This window comes from Thalassophryne amazonica, chromosome 13 (genome assembly GCF_902500255.1).
Source record: "Thalassophryne amazonica chromosome 13, fThaAma1.1, whole genome shotgun sequence".
Classification (NCBI taxonomy): domain Eukaryota; kingdom Metazoa; phylum Chordata; class Actinopteri; order Batrachoidiformes; family Batrachoididae; genus Thalassophryne; species Thalassophryne amazonica.
Genome location: NC_047115.1, coordinates 66,029,443 through 66,052,030, shown reverse-complemented (window position 1 = coordinate 66,052,030; position 22,588 = coordinate 66,029,443). Strand labels below are relative to the sequence as shown.

General features: G+C 42.9%; 1 protein-coding gene across 3 annotated transcripts in view; it reads right to left on the bottom strand.

Moving 5' to 3' along the window:
• fancl (FA complementation group L) overlaps positions 1-22,588 on the bottom strand; it is a 71,344-nt gene that overhangs the window by 23,173 nt on the left and 25,583 nt on the right. For all 3 annotated transcript variants that reach the window (XM_034184324.1, XM_034184323.1, XM_034184322.1), the window contains exon 7: positions 10,749-10,817. In XM_034184324.1, coding sequence (XP_034040215.1) covers positions 10,749-10,817 — 69 coding nt within the window. The remainder of the gene's footprint in view (positions 1-10,748; positions 10,818-22,588) is intronic.

Sequence of the window (22,588 nt, the reverse complement as noted above, 5' to 3'; positions counted from 1 at the left end):
TCAACAGCCCAGCAGGCAGACAGGCTCCATACGGCAGCGCTGTTCTGAGCTGGTCCTCACTGTACGCCTGCCATGTATCAGCTCAGCAGCCCAGACACCACTGGAACAAGTCTGAAACATTGTCCAGTACTCATGATGTATATGTGCAGATACACAGACAAAGAGGAGCAGCGACGTCACATCCTGCGATGCCATGCGCTCAAATAATTAACAAAAGGTTTTTCTGTCTTTCTTTAATTTTAATTACGTGTCCCTAAAATTTGTTTGTTTAAATAATTCAACATACTGAGTGCTTAAGCAACATCAGTTGTCTACCTGGTACACTCCAGGTTAGCTTAGCCTGTTAGCTTTGGCCCATGCTACTAGACATGGGCCGATAACCGGTTTCGCGGTATAGCGCAGTATGAAAAAGCCACGGTATCAAAACCACTAAAGTTTTCCGTTATGCCATTCCTACGGTATGAGCGGGTTCTGAGAATTCTTGACAGGCAGAGCAGAAGTGGCCGCTGCCGCCCTTCCCCCTGGTGCGCACCTCTGTCTCTGTTTACAAACAGGCAGCTAATGTTAGCTAGCTCTGCATCATTAAGGACGCGAAGCCTGCACTGAACTTTCCCTCCGTCGAAAAGGACCAAGTCGGCTTTTTCGTTTTATTTTCTGTGGAATAGCCCTTCAAGCCAAAAACGGTGGCCAACAAAGCACTGTAGCCATATCCTGTGTCGGACGCGGAGTGATTCAAGATACCCACAAAGGATTACATGGAAGGAGTAAACTTTATCCCATCTTTGAAACCACTGAGAAGTACAAGCGGTGGACTCAAGTCATGGTTGTGGTCGACCAAATTTCTCCCACAAACATGTCAAGAAGGACAAATACATCTATTCCAAGCACTTTGTTGGTGAAGCTTGGCCAATATTGAGCATCCGGAGCTCCGGACCTTATTCTAGCCACGTTTCTCCCTAAGCAAGTAAGTCCTGTTTTCCACGGGGCAGATGCTACATGTCTAAAAAAAGTGACTATTATTTTGGTATTTTCTCTAAAGTTATCAATGGTATAGTGCGTGTAGCAGTAGACATCGCATCAATTAGTGCTCCTGAATCACGTGTGCTTCATATGCAAATAGCCATAATGTTGTTAAAGCACATTTTAAAGCTTTACATAATACGGTGAAACTGTGGTATTTTTGCCCATGGTTATCATGCCATCCAAATCTTATACCGGCCCATGCCTACATGCTACCCTTATCATTGGTGGTACGGTGACTTAGTGGTTAGCACTGATGTCTATTATGGGATCGCTTCCCATTGAGTTTGCATGTTCTTCCCATGTCTGTGTGGGTTTCCTTCGGGCACTCTGGTGTCCTTCCACAATCAAAACAACATGCTAATTTAGGGTCTGTTCCTTTTTTCCTGTTGTTTTTTTTTTTTGCTCTTGTGAGCCCTGTTGATACCCCTGCTGGCTAACCCCCTTTATACAGGGACGGGGTCTGTCCAGCGGTCCTTGTGCAGCCATGAAATTGCCTGAAATGCCACATGACGCCAAAGAGGCGCTCAGCTGCCGCCAGGTATCCTCTCACAAAACTGATTGCAGAGGTCGCAATGAAGTATGAAGCTGCACCTGATTTCTGCAGTAGAGTGAACATGCCCTGAAGATGCACAAATAGGCCATGAAAAACATCTCAGAGTCCAACCCATGACTGCCAGACAGGCGCGCAATCACCGTGCCATCTGTTGCACAAGCAGACATGCATCTCAACTGTCACAGAAAATGTGCAAAATTTTCTGTACGTGTATATTCAGTTTGGATTATGTGTGCATTTTTTTTTCCCGCTGCCGTACACCAGACAGCCCTGCCTGAAACAGCACGCGTGGAACACTAATATATAAGTCAGGACATTAAGTTCATTTTGGACTCACCACAGTTTTGTCCTTTTTTTCCCCCAGGGAAATGTATAATCCAGAGTTTGACACACAGAGGGCTGTGTGGAGCTCCGGTCAAGACAAAAAAAAAAAAAAGTGAGTTTACTGAAGAAGACAACAATCGTGACCTTTTTCAGCTGTTTCTGAGACAAAACCAAGAAATGCAGAGGAATTGTGGAATGTAATTCAATCCTTCTCGGCTGGAATACCTGTTCACAAGTTTCTGTTTGCAATGAAACATGCGGACACTGCTATTTTTTTGGACAGTGTTATGTGTCGACGCGGGTTGAGGAGCGGACCTGCGTCTGACGGAACCCAGCGCTAAAATAACCAGAAAGCGGTTCCAATAACAAAACAATTTATTTTTCCACCCTCTAGTGCATAACAAAGTGTATGAACAAAAAATGCATCAGTCTGGTGGAGTGAAGGCTGGCACGCTCTCCAGCGCCTAAAAGGATCGAAGCACGGCGCTTCTGGACTCACTTTACCGCCAAACACCCCCCAGGTGGACACGACAAACCGACTCTCTGCGAAGGATAGAAAAGGTGAGGTAAGTCAGCAGCTACAATCAATATCCTTCAAAAGGCACACACTATCAGCAACACATTCAGGTCTGTATTTAAGCTTTATGTAAATGAGCAGCTTCTCACAACAGGTGGAGGATTACCACTCCGCACGCCACGGCAGTGAGAAGCGAGCTGCACAATTCTCATCACAATTCAAATCTACTGCGTAACAAAATACCAAGTTACTATCAACAATTAGTCAAACAATTAATCACCTCAGATGTGTGCTGACAGCATGTGTCCCTCACCCTTCTTCCTTCACAGGCACGATGTGTCAAACCCAGGTGCGGTCCTCAGTGTCTCACAAACGAACATCACAAGGTCGAGTTCCCGGCAATTCTGCTTGAATCACACATGGCTTAAATGCAGAACGCCATCTCATTATCTGCTTCAGCTGAAAGTCTTTAAGGTTGCACGTGAGCACCATCCACAGGTGCTGCACATAACGTTGATGAGGGTGAAGGACTCTTTAGCCAGCACCTTCTCCACAGACAAATCAGTTTTCATACCACCTGGAGAGCAAAGAAAAGAAAAGAACACCAACATGTCCAGCCACACCCCCCCAACACACAACAGACAGTCTAATATTACTTTCTCTTCACTTTCTAGCAAATTTGATAAATTTTTCTTCATATTTTGATTTGGAATAAAATGTGCAGTGTTCCCAATGCATTTGCGTGTATGGAAATAAAAGCGATTATAAGGATTTTGAGCTTTACTCACTTCTTTAAACACACTGCTATCATTTTGAACACAACTGTAACATTTTCTTCAAAATTTGGTGCTGGATTTTGCTACCAGGCTAACAATTTGACCAAGGGTGGAGCTGAGCTGTGCACCTGTATGTGCACAAAGCAGAGCCTGTTTGTGGACATCTGTGCAACGTATGCCACAATTAAAAAAAACAGTCAGACCGGACAGTGAGTGGATGCACTTCCAGCATGAGGAGTCTGCAGTCTTAAAAAAAACAAAAAAAAACAAATAAACCATGTTCTACTCAGGTGCAGCACTTGTGACTTCACAAGAAAACAAAAGTCAAGTTGACTGCTGCTCGCTGATCGAGAGAAAGGCACATGCTCATTGCTGCAGGATGCAAAAAACAAAAAACATAAACTGTAGCAGGTGTTTCATGAGCAATACACCTTTGACATTATATACCACAAGAGGAAATGCATGGCCAACCAAACAAAAAAACATTAACACAAAGGAGAGAAAGTAAAGAAGACCACGTCCCAAAAATACCGGCATCATCTTGCTACTCCCCTAATCTGGAATAGAAACCCAGCAATTTAAACTGTGATATGGCACTTTTTTAAATCCATAGGTGTCGACCTAAGTCCAGAAAGGGCAAAGGTGCATGTTTCTTTATAACCACCAACCCCACCAGGTGACTTCATTGATGAACTCATCTCGTCTGCTTGTTAATCAGACGTTGAGAACATTAGGGGAGGTGATGATCTAGTGGTTAAAGCGTTGGGTTTTAGACCAGAGGATCCTTGGTTCAAATCCCAGCCTGAATGGAAAATCACTAAGGGCCTTTGGGCAAGGGCCTTAATCCCCTAGTTGCTCCCGGTGTGTAATGGGCGCCTTTCATGGCAGCAGCCTGACATCGGGGTGAATGTGAGGCATTTGATGTGTAAAGCGCTTTGAGTGTCTGATGCAGATGGAAAAGCGCTATATAAAAGCAGTCCATTTATTTACCATTTGAAAAATATTGTTCTTAAGCTGTTGGACTATTTTTTTCACGCAGTTGTTCACAAAGTGGTGACCCTCGCCGCATCTTTGCTTGTGAACGGCTGAGCCTTTTGGGGATGCTCCTTTATACCCAATCATGACACTCACCTGTTTCCAATTTATCTGTTCACCTGTGGAATGTTCCAAACAGGTGTTCTTTGAGCATTCATCAATGTTCCCAGCCTTTTGTTGCCCCTGTCCCAGCTTTTTTTGAAATGTGTTGCAGGCATCCATTTCAAAATGAGCAAATATTTGCACAAAAACAAAAACTATCAGCTTGAACATTAAATATCTTGTCTTTGTGGTGTATTTAACTGAATATAGGTTGAAGAGGATTTGCAAATCATTGCATTCTGTTTTTATTTATATTTCACACAACGTCCCAACTTCATTGGAATTGGGGTTGTATACAGGGCGTGATTTACTACTAAAGTTTTGAATGTGTAAAAAATGTGCACAAACACCAATGCACTGGCAAACACACCTGCACACAGGCCTCTTGCTTGCCTCTACTGGTGGTTGGCTCTCACTGCGGTATTGTATCACTTCCTGTTCCGGAGCACAGCGGTGTTTTTCTGTATCTGTTAGCTGTTTAATCTGCGCAGTTAGATTGATCTAGTTATCTAGATTACGATTTGTTTCCCAGTGTAATCTTTACGTGCCTTAACTAAAGCACTCCTTCTGCTGAATCACCTCTAAATTATTTACACATTATTCACTTTGCGTGTTTTTAGGAATCCGCTAGCTTAGCATAGCTACTAGCTCTTAGCCGATTTAGCATGGCGGCTTCTCCTGTCTCTCCCGCACTTTTCTGCTCTGGGTGTGAAATGTTTAGTTATTCCTCGGCCTCCTTTAGCAGTAACGGTACTTGTAATAAGTGTAGCTTATTCGTAGCTTTGGAGGCCAGGCTGGGCGAATTGGAGACTCGGCTCCGCAACGTGGAAAATTCTACAGCTAGCCAGGCCCCTGTAGTCGGTGCGGACCAAGGTAGCTTAGCCGCCGTTAGTTACCCCCTGGCAGATCCCAAGCAGCCGGGAAAGCAGGCCGACTGGGTGATTGTGAGGAGGAAGCGTAGCCCTAAACAGAAGCCCCGTGTACACCGCCAACCCGTTCACATCTCTAACCATTTTTCCCCACTCGACGACACACCCGCCGAAGATCAAACTCTGGTTATTGGCGACTCTGTTTTGCGAAATGTGAAGTTAGCGACACCAGCAACCATAGTCAATTGTCTTCCGGGGGCCAGAGCAGGCGACATTGAAGGAAATTTGAAACTGCTGGCTAAGGCTAAGCGTAAATTTGGTAAGATTGTAATTCACGTCGGCAGTAATGACACCCGGTTACGCCAATCGGAGGTCACTAAAATTAACATTAAATCGGTGTGTAACTTTGCAAAAACAATGTCGGACTCTGTAGTTTTCTCTGGGCCCCTCCCGAATCAGACCGGGAGTGACATGTTTAGCCGCATGTTCTCCTTGAATTGCTGGCTGTCTGAGTGGTGTCCAAAAAATGAGGTGGGCTTCATAGATAATTGGCAAAGCTTCTGGGGAAAACCTGGTCTTGTTAGGAGAGACGGCATCCATCCCACTTTGGATGGAGCAGCTCTCATTTCTAGAAATCTGGCCAATTTTCTTAAATCCTCCAAACCGTGACTATCCAGGGTTGGGACCAGGAAGCAGAGTTGTAGTCTTACACACCTCTCTGCAGCTTCTCTCCCCCTGCCATCCCCTCATTACCCCATCCCCGTAGAGACGGTGCCTGCTCCCAGACTACCAATAACCAGCAAAAATCTATTTAAGCATAAAAATTCAAAAAGAAAAAATAATATAGCACCTTCAACTTCACCACAGACTAAAACAGTTAAATGTGGTCTATTAAACATTAGGTCTCTCTCTTCTAAGTCCCTGTTGGTAAATGATATAATAATTGATCAACATATTGATTTATTCTGCCTTACAGAAACCTGGTTACAGCAGGATGAATATGTTAGTTTAAATGAGTCAACACCCCCGAGTCACACTAACTGTCAGAATGCTCGTAGCACGGGCCGGGGCGGAGGATTAGCAGCAATCTTCCATTCCAGCTTATTAATTAATCAAAAACCCAGACAGAGCTTTAATTCATTTGAAAGCTTGACTCTTAGTCTTGTCCATCCAAATTGGAAGTCCCAAAAACCAGTTTTATTTGTTATTATCTATCGTCCACCTGGTCGTTACTGTGAGTTTCTCTGTGAATTTTCAGACCTTTTGTCTGACTTAGTGCTTAGCTCAGATAAGATAATTATAGTGGGCGATTTTAACATCCACACAGATGCTGAGAATGACAGCCTCAACACCGCATTTAATCTATTATTAGACTCTATTGGCTTTGCTCAAAAAGTAAATGAGTCCACCCACCACTTTAATCATATCTTAGATCTTGTTCTGACTTATGGTATGGAAATAGAAGACTTAACAGTATTCCCTGAAAACTGCCTTCTGTCTGATCATTTCTTAATAACATTTACATTTACTCTGATGGACTACCCAGCAGTGGGGAATAAGTTTCATTACACTAGAAGTCTTTCAGAAAGCGCTATAACTAGGTTTAAGGATATGATTCCTTCTTTATGTTCTCTAATGCCATATACCAACACAGTGCAGAGTAGCTACCTAAACTCTGTAAGTGAGATAGAGTATCTCGTCAATAGTTTTACATCCTCATTGAAGACAACTTTGGATGCTGTAGCTCCTCTAAAAAAGAGCGCTTTAAATCAGAAGTGCCTGACTCCGTGGTGTAACTCACAAACTCGTAGCTTAAAGCAGATAACCCGTAAGTTGGAGAGGAAATGGCGTCTCACTAATTTAGAAGATCTTCACTTAGCCTGGAAAAAGAGTCTGTTGCTCTATAAAAAAGCCCTCCGTAAAGCTAGGACATCTTTCTACTCATCACTAATTGAAGAAAATAAGAACAACCCCAGGTTTCTTTTCAGCACTGTAGCCAGGCTGACAAAGAGTCAGAGCTCTATTGAGCTGAGTATTCCATTAACTTTAACTAGTAATGACTTCATGACTTTCTTTGCTAACAAAATTTTAACTATTAGAGAAAAAATTACTCATAACCATCCCAAAGACGTATCGTTATCTTTGGCTGCTTTCAGTGATGCCGGTATTTGGTTAGACTCTTTCTCTCCGATTGTTCTGTCTGAGTTATTTTCATTAGTTACTTCATCCAAACCATCAACATGTTTATTAGACCCCATTCCTACCAGGCTGCTAAAGGAAGCTCTACCATTATTTAATGCTTCGATCTTAAATATGATCAATCTATCTTTGTTAGTTGGCTATGTACCACAGGCTTTTAAGGTGGCAGTAATTAAACCATTACTTAAAAAGCCATCACTTGACCCAGCTATCTTAGCTAATTATAGGCCAATCTCCAACCTTCCTTTTCTCTCAAAAATTCTTGAAAGGGTAGTTGTAAAACAGCTAACTGATCATCTGCAGAGGAATGGTCTATTTGAAGAGTTTCAGTCAGGTTTTAGAATTCATCATAGTACAGAAACAGCATTAGTGAAAGTTACAAATGATCTTCTTATGGCCTCGGACAGTGGACTCATCTCTGTGCTTGTTCTGTTAGACCTCAGTGCTGCTTTTGATACTGTTGACCATAAAATTTTATTACAGAGATTAGAGCATGCCATAGGTATTAAAGGCACTGCGCTGCGGTGGTTTGAATCATGTTTGTCTAATAGATTACAATTTGTTCATGTAAATGGGGAATCTTCGTCACAGACTAAAGTTAATTATGGAGTTCCACAAGGTTCTGTGCTAGGACCAATTTTATTCACTTTATACATGCTTCCCTTAGGCAGTATTATTAGACGGTATTGCTTAAATTTTCATTGTTACGCAGATGATACCCAGCTTTATCTATCCATGAAGCCAGAGGACACACACCAATTAGCTAAACTGCAGGATTGTCTTACAGACATAAAGACATGGATGACCTCTAATTTCCTGCTTTTAAACTCAGATAAAACTGAAGTTATTGTACTTGGCCCCACAAATCTTAGAAAAATGGTGTCTAACCAGATCCTTACTCTGGATGGCATTACCCTGACCTCTAGTAATACTGTGAGAAATCTTGGAGTCATTTTTGATCAGGATATGTCATTCAAAGCGCATATTAAACAAATATGTAGGACTGCTTTTTTGCATTTACGCAATATCTCTAAAATCAGAAAGGTCTTGTCTCAGAGTGATGCCGAAAAACTAATTCATGCATTTATTTCCTCTAGGCTGGACTATTGTAATTCATTATTATCAGGTTGTCCTAAAAGTTCCCTAAAAAGCCTTCAGTTAATTCAAAATGCTGCAGCTAGAGTACTGACGGGGACTAGAAGGAGAGAGCATATCTCACCCATACTGGCCTCTCTTCATTGGCTTCCTGTTAATTCTAGAATAGAATTTAAAATTCTTCTTCTTACTTATAAGGTTTTGAATAATCAGGTCCCATCCTATCTTAGGGACCTCGTAGTACCATATCACCCCAATAGAGCGCTTCGCTCTCAGACTGCAGGCTTACTTGTAGTTCCTAGGGTTTGTAAGAGTAGAATGGGAGGCAGAGCCTTCAGCTTTCAGGCTCCTCTCCTGTGGAACCAGCTCCCAATTCAGATCAGGGAGACAGACACCCTCTCTACTTTTAAGATTAGGCTTAAAACTTTCCTTTTTGCTAAAGCTTATAGTTAGGGCTGGATCAGGTGACCCTGAACCATCCCTTAGTTATGCTGCTATAGACGTAGACTGCTGGGGGGTTCCCATGATGCACTGTTTCTTTCTCTTTTTGCTTTGTATGCACCACTCTGCATTTAATCATTAGTGATCGATCTCTGCTCCCCTCCACAGCATGTCTTTTTCCTGGTTCTCTCCCTCAGCCCCAACCAGTCCCAGCAGAAGACTGCCCCTCCCTGAGCCTGGTTCTGCTGGAGGTTTCTTCCTGTTAAAAGGGAGTTTTTCCTTCCCACTGTAGCCAAGTGCTTGCTCACAGGGGGTCGTTTTGACCGTTGGGGTTTTACATAATTATTGTATGGCCTTGCCTTACAATATAAAGCGCCTTGGGGCAACTGTTTGTTGTGATTTGGCGCTATATAAAAAAAATTGATTGATTGATTGATTGATTGCACACTGATTTACTAAGAGTCCACATGAGTGCACAAAATTATGGGAGGGAACATGTAAATAGGTGAGGTTTGTATATGTGCAACATGATTTATCATGGTCAAATGGAAATTTTTAATGGGAGCTACTTTCATCTGTATTTTGCAACTATGAAAGCTTGGTGTTGAATTGTTTCACTTCACTGACTGCTGTTCCACTGACCGCTGTTCTAGCAGCACAGAGACTGCTACCTCCTCGTATACAGAATAAGGAAAAATTATTAATTGTATACACTGGGTATATTTAAAAATTTTAATAGTTTGTACATTTAAGAAGAAAGAATAAATGTCTCTGTGCCTAACAGGTGAACCAGAGTACATTTTGGTGCAACTCACAATAATTACAATCACTGATTTTCACGCTGTGTCACACAGATAAACACACACATATTTTTCACCAAATGAAATTCTATTCATAAATAACTTTTAGCCCAAGTGTTCAGTGTTTTTTCACTGACATGCAAAATTAAAGCAAAACAGCAACAAAACAAATGGATGTCCCCACTTTCTATATATGACATCACTGGGTTTTGTCAGTGTGTCCATCTGCATTTCCTCCCTAGTAATGGAGACAGGCACCAGCCAGCCTGCCACTGTGTACATCATTAATAAATCAAAAAATAAACTGCTATTCGAGTACTGAGTTGTTTTCCATTTATAGTAGATCTGGATGTAGAGGTGCAGCCAGTAACTTAAGTGGCTGATTTAATTTAATTTTGCACTTATGGCCATTAACACATGCAAAATCATCATTTATATGCTGCCATGTCACATTACCACCTGTGCAGTTACTCTCAGTAAATCACATGCAAAACAGTCTTCATCCCAACACACAAAGTTTGCACTGTCTTTTTGTATTTTGGATAAATCTGGATACTGTCAGTAATACTGCTCTTTGTGAGTTTCTTTGAGGAAAAGTGAAGACCAGAAAACTGAGTTGTATCTGCATAGCAATCATATGACTCAGACATAAAAACTACAGTTTAACGTGTTAATTATTTAACGCTGTCAGTATGATGTCAAAGTTTTGCTGTGTGCTGCTCTTGTGTGAAAAATAGGCGCTGGCCCGAATCGTGAGAGGCCTGGCAGCCATAATGCGAGACAAGCGTCTGGAACATTTCACTCGCACATGCGGTGTACAAACTATAACTTGTTCAAACCACTGCCAAAATGAAAATTAACACACTCTGCAACTGCTACGCACCTGCGACTCATATGTTGTAGAACAAGTCAGACTCCTACTGTAGTTGTGGAGTACTTTTGTCTTATGCAGACATCATGAACCACTTCAAAATTTGTTAAAATACTGCAGCCATACATATGTTGTGTACATACCTGTGGTGTCCAAGTTATTGCCAGAAGAATCGGCAGGTCAGCAGAGCATTCAGGAGCCTCTACAGGGTGCTGTGGGTACATGAGATGGGGCAGACAAACATTTTAGTTAACATACTTACACGGGTGGTTCTCCTGGACAGTGTGTCTTTTACAGAGAGAGTTAAAATGGGTAGTGACCGGAGATACTCTGAGGGTCAAAGGTTTCGTGTCGTAACAAACATGTAATGATTATTTGGGGGGGGGGTTACACATAAATTTTTTTGATTTATTTAGTTTTTGGTGCCTGCCCACATAACTTTTTGCAAGATGAAATAACCAGTGCAATGTTTTTTCCTGACAAAAACTTCATAAATCTGATATTCAAAGCTAAAATCTTAATTTAAGAGGCACAACAGAAATGTAAATAACTATTGTTTTGCCTCTAAACGTAAGATATGTTTACCAAAGTGCTTTTTGGTAAACATCAAAGCAGTTGTTCCATCTTTCACCTTCAGTAGGATGCTACTTTGTCCTTTCACCTCACTCCACCCCTCATTTTCCTGCCATCCCAACCCCCACGTGCCATTTGAGGGATGACCTGGCACCAGATCTGGTGGAAGCAGCTGCAACAGAGGAAGGGACTCTAAGCTGTTACTGGTGCCAGGGGGCTGAGGAGGGCCAGGTGGGCAGGTGTGCACAGAGAGCAGTCCGACCACCCTCTCCAGTTCCTGGTCGATGTCATCTGAGCTTAGCTAAGCACCATCTCACTATACCACCACCCACCATGCACAGCATATGCAACACCATTATGAGGTACTTGCACAGCAAGTCAGTACTTTAATCTAAGACTTTTAAGGACAAAGATTCAGAGTTGAGGAATCCAGTGGCTGGAGAAGATCAAGGGGATGTCCAGGCTTCATCTGGTTGCTACAGATAGATGGTTACTTTTGTGAGGTGGGGATAGATCACTTGTCTCTCTGGACAGAAAATAAATAAAGAAATCACACTTGCTTGTGGTTCATGTTACAATGTTCCTATTTTTTTAAGCCTGCCATTTAGAGGAAAGATATCATTAAGCCCTATAAAATGTAATTCATTGTAAAAATCTAATTGTATTCTATGACATTTACAATGCGTACCATTATTTTTCAGGAATTCCAGGCAAATCCTATCATTTATTTTATGGTGTACTGTAAATTTTACAGTAAAGTGTATTAAACATTTACAGGATTTTACTATCAACTATACAGGGTATATATTTTTTATTTTACAATGCACCAATCTGTAAAATTCTAACTGTCAAAAGCCAATTGAAAAAGAAAGTCACACTACAGTAAGGGACTACTATGGCAATACTCAATAATTCAAATATTGGTTCTTTTACTTTAATAATTATGCTGTCCATTGAAGAGCAGCATGCATTATGAAGGGGGCAGCGCAAAAAAATAAGTTACCGGATACAATGAGCATCTTGTTTCTGGAAAGCAGCAACTGTTGCGGTGCTGAGGGGTTGAACTGAAGCATGAGGTTGCAGTTGGGCACCTGGAAAAGATCTCTCATAAAGGATGACTGTCTTTCACCACCATTGAGGGAGCTCTGAAAGCAACACACTCCACTGACAGCACTCTCCCAGGCCTACAGAGGTTAAAGTGGCAAGATACGAGTTCTTGGGATTAATCTACTTGTGGTCAGGTTGCTCTAAAGGCCCCGTCACACTTAGCAAGAATGAGCAGGAATCAAGCAGAATCAGCCAAAATTGGGGAAAAAAAAGCCAAACTTCGAGACGCGGTCAATATTCCGATTTCCATGTACGAATGCCACTCAAGTACTTAGAATGTGGGTAGAACCCGCCTCAACTGATTCATGCACATTCTGTGTGGATACCTACGAATGCAGTGCAAATGTAGTTTGAACACCGTACGAAGACTGCTGTCACACTGCCGTAAGAACAAGAAGATTGCACGCCGAATGCCGGATGGGTGCAGTTCGATTTCCACCCAAAATCTGAGTGGAAGGCAAGAAAGGGGAGGGGCACGGCAGAGCGAGCATTGTGGTCCACTATCTTTTGAAGACTGCAATGTCACTCTGCTGGATTTCGAATGACATCCAACCTATGAACTGATGACATTTAACCCAGGGTTCACTATCGCGTTGCTGTAGTGCATGTAAAAACGCGTGTGATCAGATTATTACAGCCATCTGATCACTGATGTGCATCATCGCTATTACCGGTGCGGCGGTTATATCCAAAGGCCCGTGACGCATCATAGAAAACCCCTGTTCAGGGGGACGTGGATTACATATATCAGGCCATATATTGGATATCATACGTAATCCAGACCTTGTCAAGGCAGGCATTGATATTAAAGCATTACACAGTGGCCACCCGTCTCTCTCTCTCTCTCTCTCTCTCTCATATAATAGCTCCATGACGAGTGATCACACTGTGGTTCATGTATGTGCTCTGATAATCAACTAATGCTATGCATAACAGTCTCACAGAAATGCATTAGAGGGAATGGTAATATATCTGTGATATTACAACCCCAATTCCAATGAAGTTGGGAAGTTGTGTAAAATGTAAATAAAAACAGAATACAATTATTTGCAAATCATCTTCATCCTATATTCAATTGAATACACCACAAAGACAAGATATTTAATGTTCAAGCTGATAAACTTTATTGTTTTTGTGCAAATATTTGCTCATGTTAAAATGGATGCCTGCAACACGTTTCAAAAAAGCTGGGATGGGGCAACAAAACAATGGGAAAGTTGATGAATGCTCAAAGAATACCTAATTGGAAACACGTGAGTGTCATGATTGGGTATAAAAGGAGTATCTTCAAAAGGCTGAGCCATTCACAAGCAAAGATGGGGCGAGGATCACCACTTTGTGAACAACTGCATGAAAAAATAGGCCAACAATTTAAGAACAATGTTTCTCAACGTTCAATTGCAAGGAATTTAGGGATCCCATCATCTACACTCCATAAAATAATCAGAAGATTCTGGAAACTGGAGAACTTTCTACACCACGGGCAATCATGTGCCATGAAGGGCCGAAACACTGCAGGTTTCCCTTACTACCAATCACCTCAGCAGGTGATTTCATTAATGATCAGGTGTTTATGCTCAGAGGAGAAGCTCATCAGCAACCCACCTGCTGAGGTGATTGGTTGCAAGGAAAACCTGTAGCGCCTCGGCCACCCCTGTTCTACACGTAAGCGGCAAGGCCAAAAACCAACATTGAATGCCCGTGACCTTCGATCCCTCAGGCGGTACTGCATTAAAAACCGACATCATTGTGTAAAGGATCTAACCGCATGGGCTCAGGAACACTTCAGAAAACCACTGTCACTTAACACAGTTCGTCGCTACATCTACAAGTGCAAATTAAAACTCTACTAAGCAAAGCAAAAGCCATACATCAACATTCAGAAACGCTGCCGCCTTCTCTGGGACTGAGCTCATTTGAAATGGACAGATGCAACGTGGAAAAGTGTGCTGTGGTCTCATGAGTCCACGTTTCAAATTGTTTTGGGAAATCATGGACGTTGTGTCCTCCGGACAAAAGAGGAAAAAGACCATCCAGATTATTACCAGCACAAAATTCAAAAGCCAGCATCTGTGATGGTATGGGGGTGTGTTAGTACCCATGGCATGGGCAACTTATACATCTATCATGGCACCAACAATTCTGAAAGATACACTCAACAAAAATATAAACGCAACACTTTTGGTTTTGTTCCCATTTTGTATGAGATGAACTCAAAGATCTAAAACTTTTTCCACATACACAATATCACCATTTCCCTCAAATATTGTTCACAAACCAGTCTGAATCTGTGATAGTGAGCACTTCTCCTTTGCTGAGATAATCCATCCCACCTCACAGGTGTGCCATACCAAGATGCTGATTAGACACCATGATTAGTGCACAGGCCACTCTGAAAGGTGCAGTTTTGTTTTATTGGGGGGGGGGGGGGATACCAGTCAGTATCTGGTGTGACCACCATTTGCCTCATGCAGTGCAACACATCTCCTTCGCATAGAGTTGATCAGGTTGTCAATTGTGGCCTGTGGAATGTTGGTCCACTCCTCTTCAATGGCTGTGCGAAGTTGCTGGATATTGGCAGGAACTGGTACACGCCGGTCCAGAGCATCCCAAACATGCTCAATGGATGACATGTCCGGTGAGTATGCCGGCCATGCAAGAACTTGGACATTTTCAGCTTCCAAGAATTGTGTACAGATCCTTGCAACATGGGGCCGTGCATTATCCTGCTGCAACATGAGGTGATGTTCTTGGATGTATGGCACAACAATGGGCCTCAAGATCTTGTCACGGTATCTCTGTGCATTCAAAATGCCATCAATAAAATGCACCTGTGTTCTTCGTCCATAACAGACGCCTGCCCGTACCATAACCCCACCGCCACAATGGGCCACTCGATCCACAACACTGACATCAGAAAACCGCTCACCCACACGACGCCACACACGCTGTCTGCCATCTGCCCTGAACAGTGTGAACCGGGATTCATCCATGAAGAGAACACCTCTCCAACATGCCAAACGCCAGCGAATGTGAGCATTTGCCCACTCAAGTCGGTTACGACGACGAACTGGAGTCAGGTCGAGACCCCGATGAGGACGACGAGCATGCAGATGAGCTTCCCTGAGACGGTTTCTGACAGTTTGTGCCGAAATTCTTTGGTTATGCAAACCGATTGTTTCAGCAGCTGTCTGAGTGGCTGGTCTCAGATGATCTTGGAGGTGAACATGCTGGATGTGGAGGTCCTGGGCTGGTGTGGTTACACGTGGTCTGCGGTTGTGAGGCTGGTTGGATGTACTGCCAAATTCTCTGAAACACCTTTGGAGACGGCTTATGGTAGAGAAATGAACATTCAATACACGAGCAACAGCTCTGGTTGACATTCCTGCTGTCAGCATGCCAACTGCACGCTCCCTCAAATCTTGCGACATCTGTGGCATTGTGCTGTGTGATAAAACTGCACCTTTCAGAGTGGCCTTTTATTGTGGGCAGTCTAAGGCACACCTGTGCACTAATCATGGTGTCTAATCAGCATCTTGATATGGCACACCTGTGAGGTGGGATGGATTATCTCAGCAAAGGAGAAGAGCTCACTATCACAGATTTAGACTGGTTTGTGAACAATATTTGAGGGAAATGGTGATATTGTGTATGTGGAAAAAGTTTTAGATCTTTGAGTTCATCTCATACAAAATGGGAGCAAAACCAAAAGTGTTGCATTTATATTTTTGTTGAGTGTACATCCAGGTTTTGGAGCAACACATGCTGCCATCCAAGCGTCTTTTTCAGGGACGTCCCTGCTTATTTCAGCAAGACAATGCCAAGCCACTACACATTCTGCACGTGTTACAACAGCGTGGCTTTGTAGTAAAAGAGTGCGAGTACTGGACATTGCCTGCCTGCAGTCCAGACCTGTCACCCATTGAAAATGTGTGGCGCATTAGGAAGCGTAAAATACGATAATGGAGATCCTGGACTGTTGAACAACTGAAGTCATATATCAAGCAAGAATGGGAAAGAATTCCACCTACAAAGCTTCAACAATTAGTGTCCTCAGTTCCCAAATGCTTATTCAGTGTTGTTAGAAGGTGATGTAACACACTGGTAAACATACCACTGTCCCAGCTTTTTTGAAACATGTTGCAGGCATCCACTTCAAAATGAGCAAATATTTGCACAAAAACAATAAAGTTTATCAGTTTGAACATTAAATATCTTGTCTTTGTGGTGTATTCAATTGAATATAGGTTGAAGACGATTTGCAAATCATTGTATTCTGTTTTTATTTATATTTTTTTCACAATGTCCCAACTTCATTGGAATTGGGGTTGAATGTTTATTATGGATGTAACACCCCGTTCAGATGTGCGCGCTGATCCGCGACTCTGAGATGCATTGACTCGCAGTGACACCCGGTGCTTTCAGTTTGACTGCACAATGTTCACGTCTACTTCACAAATTGAATGCGTGCCACAGACCTTGCACATTACAATATTTTTTTGTGCACCCTGAATGGGATGCACTGGGGTTGCAGTCCGGCACATGCCAGCAAGCTCTGACCTGACTGACCATGGCAAATTTCCCTCGAACATGATCAGACTGTTTCGAATATTGTTTTGACACCATGAGAATATTTAAAACGCAAACAGAATGCAGTTAGAGTCCACCTCGACTGTCGTATTATACTTTTCCACCTCAACTGCACCTCGAACATTTTGAACATGAGCTAAACATTTGGGCCAGCCACAGAAATTTTCCAAATTGTTTGGAACGCACCCAGATTGCAGTCTGAGGTTGTCAAATGCACCTCGACTGTTCCAGAATGTACATCCAATTTTCATTCATACGGCATTTGGGCTCATTCAGCCTCTAGTGTGACGGGGTATAATGGTCAACACACCAAGAAGTGGCAGTTGCTGTGGCAGACTGATTCCTTATAACGTTTAAAAAAAAAGAAAATCACTCCCCTCAGTGAGTGCATTACAAGGCTCAGACCTCTGCATTCTTTGGGTATCTTCTCTGAAGTCTCAGTCTATGGTGAGTGATAGCTCAGTGATGCACTTTTACTAAGTGATTAATAACAACACCAGAGATGACATTTGACTGGTCATGCAACCCCTGGCACAGATAGGGCAGGTTGGGGTCTGATTTGGTCCCCATGAATCTGACAACTGTGGTATAAATAGCTTAAGGCTCTTTGACTTTGCAACAAGTCAGGGGCTATGAGCTGTTGGGATCCTGGTTTTTTAATAATGGTGTTATAGGTAAGAAGTTCAATCAAATTATCTTGGAAAGATGATGAAGATTTCTGCAGAACTGTACAGCCTATAGACGTACCCAGTTTGTGAACGCTGACCAGAGACTTGTTCTAACTTACCTCAGGATCCAACTGAAGTCTCAAAGACTGTTGTCTGCAGATGGCTCTGCTGTACTGCCCCATTTGGCCAGCTACTTTGAGCAACTATATCAGGCTGACACATCACTCACCTCTGTTGCTTGGGTTGTGGTGGCTAATCTGCCACTCAGAGGTAAACCACCAAATTTCAGTGAGATTACAAAGGTGGTGACACAGCTGAGGGTGGATAATGCTGCATAATTCTGTGGAATTGGGTTGAACTCCTCCAGGAAGTGAATATATTGTTCTTCTGGTGTTGCAAGCAATCTTTATTTCCAATTGGGAAGTAATGATACGAGGTCTGTCCAAAAAGTATCGGACCTTTTTATTTTTTGCAAAAACCATATGGATTTGAATCACGTGTGATTGCATCAGCCAAGCTTGAACCTTCGTGCGCATGCGTGAGTTTTTTCACACCCGTCGGTTGCGCCATTCGCCTGTGAGCAGGGTTTGTGTGAGCAGTGGTCCACCCCTCTCGTCGTTTTTTTATTGCGAATAATGTCTGAACGATTTGGAGCTTTGCTGCATCAATTTTTTTCCAGAAACTGTGAGAGACCTCCAGGTGGACACCGTTCGGAAAATTAATATGGCTTTCAGGGACGATTTTATGGGGATTACACAGATTAAGGAGTGATCCAGATGGTTTAAAGACCGCCCACAACTGCTGAGAGTGCGCCGCGCTCCGAGCGCCGATCGACAGGCTGCTCCAACCCCGCTGGAACAACCAGATCATTTCCAACGTGAAGGCTTTGTTGATCCGGGACGTCGTCTGACTTTCACAAAAAGGCAGAAGGCGTGGACATCAGCACTTTTTCGGCACATTCCACTGTTACAAGAGTTTTTTTCATGGAAAGAAAAGCGGAGGGACGCGCCACGGAGCCGTTCATTACGCGGCACAAAACCACCTCCGTGTTGGTCTCACGGGACGGCTTTCAGGTGGATTTCAGACGGCTGTCGGTTGCTTTTCAGTCGTGTGATTATCCGAGAAATTAAGCATGAGCTGGACATGCCCCAACATGTCCTGTGAGGCTTCATCACGGCGCTGCTTAGCGCCATGCGGCTCCACCGCGATGCGCGGAACTCCTCCGCACGTCTGTCTCAATGTGCCGAAAAAGTGCTGATGTCCACGTCTTTTCACAATTCCTGTGTTAGTCAGACGACATACCGGATCAAGACAGCGTCCAGTTTAGAAATGAATGGCACATTCCACTGTTACAGGAGTTTTTGTCATGGAAATGGAGCAAAGTTCCGCGCGTCGCGGTGGAGCCATATTAATTTTCCGAACGGTGTCCACCTGGAGGTCTCTCACAGTTTCTGGAAAAAAATTGATGCACCAAAGCTCCAAATCGTTCAGACATTTATTCGGAATAAAAAAACGACGAGAGGGGTGGACCAGTGCTCACACAAAGCCTGCTCACAGGCGAATGACGCAACCGACAGGCGTGAAAAAACTCACGCATGCGCACGAAGGTTCAAGCTTGGCTGATGCAATCACACGTGATTCAAATCCATATGGTTTTTGCAAAAAATAAGAAGGTCCGATACTTTTTGGACAGACCTCGTATCTTCAAACAGACCAGAAGTTAGTATTTTGTTGCACCACCTCTGGCTTTTATAACAGCTTGTAGTCTCTGACGCATGGACTTAATGAGTGACAAACAGTACTCTTCATCAATCTGGCTCCAACTTTCTCTGATTGCTGTTGCCAGATCAGCTTTGCAGGTTGGAGCCTTGTCATGGACCATTTTCTTCAACTTCCACCAAAGATTTTCAATTGGATTAAGATCCGGACTATTTGCAGGCCATGACACTGACCCTATGTGTCTTTTTGCAAGGAATGTTTTCACAGTTTTTGCTATATGGCAAGATGCATTATCATCTTGAAAAATGATTTTATCATCCCCAAACATCCTTTCAATTGATGGGATAAGAAAAGTGTCCAAAATATCAACGTAAACTTGTGCATTTATTGATGATGTAATGACAGCCATCTCCCCAGTGCCTTTACCTGACATGCAGCCCCATATCATCAATGACTGTGGAAATTTACATGTTCTCTTCAGGCAGTCATCTTTATAAATCTCACTGGAACGGCACCAAACAAAAGTTCCAGCATCATCACCTTGCCCAATGCAAATTCGAGATTCACCACTGAATATGACTTTCATCCAGTCATCCACAGTCTACGATTGCTTTTCCTTAGCCCATTGTAACCTTGTTTTTTTCTGTTTAGGTGTTAATGATGGCTTTCATTTAGCTTCTCTGTATGTAAATCCCATTTCCTTTAAGCAGTTTCTTACAGTTCGGTCACAGACGTTGACTCCAGTTTCCTCCCATTCGTTCCTCATTTGTTTTGTTGTGCATTTTCGATTTTTGAGACATATTGCTTTAAGTTTTCTGTCTTGACGCTTTGATGTCTTCCTTGGTCTACCAGTATGTTTGCCTTTAACAATCTTCGCATGTTGACTGTATTTGGTCCAGAGTTTAGACACAACTGACTGTGAACAACCAACATCTTTTGCAACACTGCGTGATGATTTACCCTCTTAAGAGTTTGATAATCCTCTCCTTTGTTTCAACTGACATCTCTCGTGTTGGAGCCATGATTCATGTCAGTCCACTTGGTGCAACAGCTCTCCAAGGTGTGATCACTCCTTTTTAGATGCAGACTAACGAGCAGATCTGATTTGATGCAGGTGTTAGTTTTGGGGATGAAAATTTACAGGGTGATTCCATAATTTATTCCTCAGAATTGAGTGAGTCCATATTTCTTGTTTTGTTTGTTTTTGGAATTTCTTGCAGGCCTGAAATGCAGTAATGGGTGCATATAAATTGAATTAGGCTGATGACACAAAACATGAAATATCTTGGGTTCATACTGTCTGTAACAAAGTTGAAGTCAAAGTAAAGGTAAAAACTGCTGCAGGTTTTTTATTTTTTTATTTGCATATTTCATGCCGCCCTACCTTTTTCTGATTTGTCATAGAGTGTAACATTACCTGAGGAAACTTTCATTGTTTAATCAGCTTTATTTTTCTGAGCAACAACAGACAGTATAGCTGACTATTCGGTTTCTCGTTATAATTGGTAATAAGTTCAGAAACTGTACTGAACCAAACTTTTATTTTATTATCTGACAGCACAAGCTTTCATCATGCCCTGCCTTTCTTTGCTTGGCCTGATAAATCAAACCTGCAGTGTGCATATACACACTGCAGGTTTGACATTTGCCGTTTGGTATGCCTATGTATTTTGGGTCTAGGATGAATGCTGCGAAAACGGAAAGTTGATATAACTAATGATTTTGGAGAAAGTAGCGATATTAGCTACCAACAATTAACAATGGATGTTGTGTTGCACTTCACCATGGCAGTTCGGGGTTTTGGGGTTTTAACTGTTTTTGTGGTTCATGTTAGTTTAACAGTGTTGTTAGCGTTATTGATTTATTGTGTTTTGTAGTTCAACTGGTTTAGTCAGTTTAGTTAAGTGTCATGTTGCCACTGCCAAGAGCGAGTTAAGTGTCATGTTGCCATTAACATGAGTGAGAAATGTAGTGTGCTTGATGTCTTCTGCCACTGTTGCTGTTTCTGGGTGTGTAAAAATAAAAGCACCTGCTTCCAGCAGAATGCAAAAAGACAAAAAGCTATGTGTGCATGGGTATAACTTTGATCATGGACAAACTGGGGAAAGCTAACATTTGCCGCTTGATATGCTTATGTACACTCAACAAAAATATAAATGCAACACTTTTGGTTTTGCTCCCATTTTGTATGAGATGAACTCAAAGATCTAAAACTTTTTCCACATACACAATATCACCATTTCCCTCAAATATTGTTCACAAACCAGTCTAAATCTGTGATAGTGAGCACTTCTCTTTGCTAAGATAATCCATCCCACCTCACAGGTGTGCCATATCAAGATGCTGATTAGACACCATGATTAGTGCACAGGTGTGCCATAGACTGCCCACAATAAAAGGCCACTCTGAAAGGTGCAGTTTTATCACACAGCACAATGCCACAGATGTTGCAAGATTTGAGGGAGCATGCAATTGGCATGCTGACAGCAGGAATGTCAACCAGAGCTGTTGCTCCTGTACTGAATGTTCATTTCTCTACCATAAGCCGTCTACAAAGGCGTTTCAGAGAATTTGGCAGTACATCCAGCCAGCCTCACAACCGCAGACCACGTGTAACCACACCAGCCCAGGACCTCCACATCCAGCATGTTCACCTCCAAGATCGTCTGAGACCAGCCACTTGGACAGCTGCTGAAACAATCGGTTTGCATAACCAAAGAATTTCTGCACAAACTGTCAGAAACCGTCTCAGGGAAGCTCATCTGCATGCTCGTTGTCCTCATCGGGGTCTCGACCTGACTCCAGTTCGTCGTCGTAACCGACTTGAGTGGGCAAATGCTCACATTCGCTGGCGTTTGGCACGTTGGAGAGGTGTTCTCTTCACGGATGAATCCCGGTTCACACTGTTCAGGGCAGATGGCAGACAGCGTGTGTGGCGTTGTGTGGGTGAGCGGTTTTCTGATGTCAATGTTGTGGATCGAGTGGCCCATGGTGGCGGTGGGGTTATGGTATGGGCAGGCGTCTGTTATGGACAAAGAACACAGGTGCATTTTATTGATGGCATTTTGAATGCACAGAGATACCGTGACGAGATCCTGAGGCCCATTGCTGTGCCATACATCCAAGAACATCACCTCATGTTGCAGCAGGATAATGCACGGCCCCATGTTGCAAGGATCTGTACACAATTCTTGGAAGCTGAAAATGTCCCAGTTCTTGCATGGCCGTCATACTCACCGGACATGTCACCGATTGAGCATGTTTGGAATGCTCTGGACCGGCGTATACGACAGCGTGTACCAGTTCCTGCCAATATCCAGCAACTT